The 6,211-nt window shown below is 37.4% G+C and overlaps 2 protein-coding genes across 3 annotated transcripts in view; both read left to right on the top strand.

Moving 5' to 3' along the window:
- The first annotated feature begins 537 nt into the window (after window positions 1-537).
- On the top strand, window positions 538-2,953 carry LOC108908234 (iodotyrosine deiodinase 1). 2 transcript variants are annotated; one of them, XM_018712191.2, is made up of 5 exons: window positions 767-837; window positions 957-1,009; window positions 1,660-1,890; window positions 2,070-2,386; window positions 2,661-2,953. In XM_018712191.2, exons 3-5 carry the CDS (start codon window positions 1,668-1,670, stop codon window positions 2,841-2,843), a joined length of 723 nt encoding a protein of 240 aa, XP_018567707.1. In that variant the 5' UTR covers window positions 767-837; window positions 957-1,009; window positions 1,660-1,667; the 3' UTR covers window positions 2,844-2,953. The 2 variants fall into 2 exon arrangements, with proteins under 2 accessions (XP_018567706.1, XP_018567707.1); XM_018712190.1 differs by lacking the exon at window positions 957-1,009 and having other exon boundaries at window positions 538-837.
- A 1,188-nt stretch (window positions 2,954-4,141) lies between these two features.
- LOC108908295 (ribosomal protein S6 kinase alpha-5) overlaps window positions 4,142-6,211 on the top strand; it is a 114,013-nt gene continuing 111,943 nt past the window's right edge. Inside the window, exon 1 of the mRNA XM_018712310.1 lies at window positions 4,142-4,604. Coding sequence (XP_018567826.1) covers window positions 4,445-4,604 — 160 coding nt within the window. The 5' untranslated portion in view covers window positions 4,142-4,444. The remainder of the gene's footprint in view (window positions 4,605-6,211) is intronic.

The raw sequence follows: 6,211 nt of genomic DNA, 5'->3' as shown, positions 1-6,211 counted from the left end.
ATCAGGGGGTACAAAGAAATCTTTGTACTCACAGACAGAAACATAATAATTGTAACAAATAAGGACTGAAATACCCCTACGTAATTAATTTTATAACAGTACGTGCAACTTCAGTCAATTTCCTTCCCCACACAAGAGCCACCCCAGTGTAATAAAAAATGTAGGGCAAAATATTTAGTTAACTAATTAATTATGTCATCGATTTTACGCATCACCCAAGTGTATGGTTTGTAAAACCACACCGAAATAATCCTTCATTTATGTGTCAACATTTTTCTACGGCAGCAAAATCTACATTTGAATTGCCTTCGGCAACACGAAACTGCCAGCCAATAAGGAAACATTGGATTACATCGCTATTGGTCATTTGATTCCCCCTCCATAAGAGACGCAACATTTGTCATTTTTATATCACGTAACTAGGGCAACGGTGTGGCCTGACAAGAACCAATAGCGTACGATTCTTTGGAAATAAAACAGACACAAAAATTAAAATTGCGAGCAGTTTTATATTCAGCTTGTTACCACACGATGTCGTTGGCTTGCGATTAAATTTTATAAATACAACACAAATAAGTCAATTACAACTCTGAGCTCTGATATAAGTAAATGAAATTTAGGTCATAACAATTTAGCGAGTGATACTTGTTGATAGCCTCGTTTATTCAGTTCATTTGTTGCTTTGCCGCAACATGTTCTTTGAATTGTACTGGCAGTATTTTGTCGTCGGGCTAATTTTTTACGTGATTGGTAGGGTTGGACTGACAGTGTACCAGGGTCTTAATAAAAAACAAGCTCTTCAAAAGAAGGACGATGACTACCAAACCCCAGACCAAAGTAAGTGCTGAAATTTGTGACGGTTTTTGAGTTTTTAGATACGCCCTAATTCCTAATTCATTTGTCTTTTTATAATTTACGTAGAACGTAAAACTGAGAGGTGCAAATTTTTATTTTAGAAAATAATTAACGTATTGTAGAGGCGCGTCCCCAGAGAGCTGTGGTAAAATAGGTGAGATATTAATTATGTATGTTATGTTTGCATGGCTGCATTTGGTACGCATGCGAAAGCTCAACTCAAAAACTCAATAACTAGACGCTTGTAAATGAGTTCGTTTGATAAATGCCTCATTCTGTGGCAAATTATACTTACCGCCAAATATAAAAACGTTACTATGCAAGACCGGCTCTAGCACACTTGAAAAATAACTAATTTGAGTCATTTTGTCACCACCACGTCTAATTATTGTCAATAAAGGGTGTACCAAAATTCACGCAAGAAGTAATTTTTATAGAAAATACACGTTTCTAATTGAAAATTGTAAATTTTTTATTGATTCATAAAGTATACAGTATAGTGTTATGTATGGAATAGCATATCAGGTAAATAGTTTCATCGGTCTACGCCGTCTAACATCCTCAGCGATATTTAAAAAAATAAGATATTTCTTCTAACTTGATCACCCTGTATATCAAGGACAGAACGGACTACAACCCACGTTTATACGAAACTTTTCGCTTCAAATCACCTGCTGAAATTTCCCGATTAAGGCCTGTACATTCTTAAATCTTTCGAGATACAGGGTGTACCTCGAAAACCGGTTGATTGCACCCTTGGGTGATTTAAGTTTTTTAGCCTAAACAATACGTTGTATATTTTAGCTGCAGAAATGGAGTTGGAATCCTCGAAAGATGAAGGAGATGAAGAACTTGCGCCAGCACTTCCAAGCGACCTAAAACACATACCCTTACAGTTCGAAAGAATGTCCAAGGATCGAGCTGTTAAAAAGTCAGAGGAGTTTTACGATTTACTGAACAAACGACGCACTGTTCGGCATTTCAGCAAGGAACCAGTGCCAAAGGAAATTATTTATAACATCATCAAAACCGCAGGTAAAAATAAATGATTTAATATTCTTAGACTGAAACCGAACCGCATTTATCACATGTTTTATTAAGTGTGGAAAAGCGGTTATTTCAGAATTATTTGTTGGCAAATCATAATTTTAAATTGGACACAGCTACAACACATATGAACAATGTAGAACAAAAAAAATAGATCTTTCTTTTAGGCACAGCACCAAGCGGAGCACACACCGAACCCTGGACCTTTGCAGTGGTCAGTTCCCCGGAAATAAAACGGCAGATCAGGCAGATTATAGAGGACGAGGAGGAAATAAATTACAAAAAACGAATGGGTAAAGTTTGGACCACGGATCTGAAGCCACTGAGGACCAACTGGGTTAAGGAGTATCTGACAGATGCTCCATACTTGATCCTAGTGTTCAAGCAGATGTACAGCTTCAAGGAGGACGGCACGAAGAAGTTGCATTATTACAATGAACAGAGCGTTTCACTGTCGTGCGGAATTCTCTTGGCAGCCATCCATGTAAGGTTAATTGAGATAATTAAGGTACCATATGGGCAAAGCTTAACCTAACTGTTTATTGATTTAACGGTAAATTACATTTTCTCAATTTTTTAAAAAATTAAACAACTTCCGGACTAATTTGCTACGTCTTCGGTTTAGACTAATGGACATTTCAAGAGATATTTACGTTTATTCCCATTGTGTCATTTATAGCGAAGTCCTAAAATCTAAGAACTCAGTTCTTCAATGAAGATCATGAGCAAGAATAACAGAAAACTGTTTTATTTTTTAGTGTGCTGGATTAGTTTCTTTGACGTCGACTCCCCTGAACTGCGGCCCAGCTCTTAGGTCGCTGCTAGGGAGACCTGCTTCTGAAAAACTGACCCTGTTACTTCCGGTGGGGTATCCAGCAGAGGAGTGTCTAGTGCCCGATCTTCACAGAAAACCGCTGGAAGATATTATGGTAGAATTTTAATTTAACAAATTTGGGACAATATCTACTTTTTTTATATATTAAAATTTTCTAAATGTAAACCATAAACACTTATTTGTAATAAAGTATCTCACTGATAGAGCTGTGATGAATAGACGTTTATTTTTTCAATGCTTTTAATTCCCGATGATACTTCTAAAAAACAAAAATCTATTCCATCTTATTCGAAAAACTGAAAATTTTTGAATCACAGAAATTAAATCCTCGTTTTGAGAAAAAAAATTAAATATTTTCATTCGTGTAGAAATTTTGCGTTATTAATAACAACAGCGGGCATACCCCCGAAATAAAAAGCAAAATTGTTACGCTAATGAGTTTTTCGGACTGTATTTCAAATTATTTCTAGCAAACAAATTATATAAACTGCTTTTGTGAAGTTCTAGAGCTATATTAAATTTATAAAAGTTCTGGTGCTGGATAACGGTAATGTAAGTTAAAAAAAACTCGAATATGGCAAGTTTCTCGAAAAATTTAAATAAAAAATATAAAATCAGGTTCTCAATACCGATGCATCCACCATAATTTGTAATCGACTGATCCTTCGATAGAACTGATATTTTTTTCATTTTAACATAAATACAGGTAAGAAGGTAGGCGTTCTGTACTGTGTTACAATTTTGGCATTTCTCCAGGGTTTTTTATATTTATTCACTGCCTCGGATATTGATTTCCTCTTTAACGCTGTTCCTCTCCTTCAAGGTCACCGAAACGCCAGATTACACAATCATAAACAACCACTTAAACCAATACTGAACGGAGATAATTGTTATTACAGCATTTATGCTTCTTATCTCGTATATAATTATATCACTAAAGGCTCGGTATTGACAAAAATCTGCCTACCTACCCATTCAAATTCATGTGTAGCAACAAGTGGCAATAAGTTGCCACAGTCGGTACCGAGCCGCACTATAGACAAATGCGTGTTAGAAAACAAAGTGCGACACGACATTAAACAAGTCTTGTGCAATTTCGAAACGATTGGGTATTTATTAATAACGGCGTCCGAAGTTGAACTTCTCACTTGACAGTGTTTTGTTTCCAATGCCACCAGCTATTATTATGAAAATATTCGATACTGGCGACGCAAGTTGGAATGAACTAACCGCGGGCTAAAAATATCCCCGCGGTCTACACGCTATTGTTGCAAGTTGCCCATTATTCGCGCAACAGAAACAAATATCCTACAAATACTCGGAAAACCAATTCTAAAACGGATAAAGATAATCACTATCTGGGCACGCTATTTAGTTCAAATCTTGGTGCGCCAAGGCAATGACAAAGCGAGCGCGAACGAAGTAGGAACGCCATGAACCAGCCTACTTTGATCCGCAGATTTGACATCTCAAAACATGGGCACGTAAATTCGTTTTGAACAGACACGGCGGGTCCTTTTAAACTTCAAACGCCGGTGAATAGAAACGAGTCCGATAAAATTGCTGAAAACGCTTCCGAAATAACTGACCTTCGAGTGATTGATTATATCAGAACGCGCGATCGTAGCTTTTTTAAAAATCATACGGAAAATAATAAGTGAGTGGGTGAATTGTTTTGATAACAGGTGGTAGTTTGATTCAGGAAGCATGGAGGCGGCTATATTAAAACAGCAGAGTGATAGTGAGGCTTTCACGAAGACGCCCGTGCCCCTTTCAAAGTCTCCGGCGACTTCACCGTCTATCCGGACCATGACCCAGACGGTGATCGTGTCTCTGGCTGAGACTGTGACACACGATATTACATACGGTGAGTTTTTTTGGTTTTGTTTACCGTCCAGCATGTAGGCATGCAAAGCGAACATGTGCGGCGTGGGAGGGGTAGTTGTTTGTTGCTAATTCCTGAACGAAAGTAAAATTTCGCTGTCACGCCTGCGAACTACGAGGCGAGTTCGAAATAAAAGATTTTGCCAAAACTAAACGCGGTGTAAATGAAATCCGTGCGGGCCTTGGTTTATTTTAAACTATTCTGAATGTTTATATTGTGAGCGCGGATCCAGGTTCCAATGGAAACGGAAAATGTACCGGGTGGCCGCTCTTCGAGCCACGGCATCTTGGTTATCCTAACACATACAAGGCCTGTCAAATTAGAGCAAAGTTGAGCAGTTTGATAACGAATCTGATGTTATTTTTGTGCTGTCGAAAAGTCGAAATGTTGAATATACGGCTAATGCGGCATACATATTTGAATTTCCCACTTGAAAAATTTTTCAAAAAAATATAAAAATAACACAGACCCACAAAAAAAAGTTAAAAATATCAGAGACTAGACCCACCTATCCTTATATATTTTGACGCGCTGAAACCGAATCCGGAGTCAAAATTGCTCCATCAACCTCCAGTTTTTTTTAAATCGCGAAAAACTACCCCAAAAACACGGAAAATCTTCAAATTCTCGCTTGGCAACGGGTCCGAAGGTTGAGATAAACGTGAGAACCAGCACAATAAGACTATTTTATATGTATTTTGACGAGCTAAAACCGAATCCGGAGCCAAAATTGCTCAATCACACTCCAATTTTTTTTAAATCGCGAAAATCATCACAAAAAACGGAAAATCTTCAAATTCTGGCTTGAGCACGGGTCCGAAGGTTGAGATAAACGTGGGAACCAGCACAATAAGACTATTTTATATGTATTTTGACGAACTAAACTGAATCCGGAGCCAAAATTGCTCTATCACCCTCCAGTTTTTTTTAAATCGCGAAAATCATCCCAAAAATCCTAAAAATCGCGTGTTATTGTCTCGGATCTTAACATTCTCTTTTTTTTTAGCGTAGTGTAGTGGATACCTTTTTCTTTTTCTGCTATCTGGCTCGGATTCCCTTTTAAGCATCCAACAAAAATCTGCCATCATATTAACATCCCATCGTCCTTGGTACCGGCGTTCCATTTCCTCAATGTCTTAAATAAAGATGAATTATGCTACATTTATGGTAAATTTGAATTTTCTAAACAGGGATTGTATCTGAGGATTCGGTTTTAGCTCGTCAAAATACATATAAAATAGTCTTATTGTGCTGGTTCTCACATTTATCTCAACCTTCGGACCCGTTACCAAGCGAGAATTTGAAGATTTTCCGTGTTTTTGGGGTAGTTTTTCGCGATTAAAAAAAAAACTGGAGGGTGATGGAGCAATTTTGACTCCGGATTCGGTTTCAGCGTGTCAAAATACATAAGGATAGGTGGGTCTAGTCTCTGGTACTTTCAACTTTTTTTTTTGTAGGTCTGTGTAATTAAAATATTACTGAAGTTTTTGCTCTGTAACTGCAAAACAAAAAAAAATAGGTCAAAAAAGAATATATGTAAATCCCCCTGTGGACGCCTATGATGTCTATAAAATGTTATTTCTCCTATT

This window comes from Anoplophora glabripennis, unplaced genomic scaffold (assembly GCF_000390285.2).
Source record: "Anoplophora glabripennis isolate ALB-LARVAE unplaced genomic scaffold, Agla_2.0 scaffold18, whole genome shotgun sequence".
Taxonomy (NCBI): Eukaryota; Metazoa; Arthropoda; class Insecta; order Coleoptera; family Cerambycidae; genus Anoplophora; species Anoplophora glabripennis.
Note: the sequence above shows the minus strand (reverse complement) of the source record. Positions and strands in the feature narration are given on the sequence as shown.

Coding starts and splice junctions, on each gene's coding strand:
- LOC108908234 (XM_018712190.1), top strand. CDS start 693: ATGTTCTTTGAATTGTACTGGCAGTATTTTGTCGTCGGGCTAATTTTT. Junction 838..1,659: donor CTACCAAACCCCAGACCAAA/GTAAGTGCTGAA, acceptor TGTATATTTTAG/CTGCAGAAATGGAGTTGGAA. Junction 1,891..2,069: donor TAACATCATCAAAACCGCAG/GTAAAAATAAAT, acceptor TCTTTCTTTTAG/GCACAGCACCAAGCGGAGCA.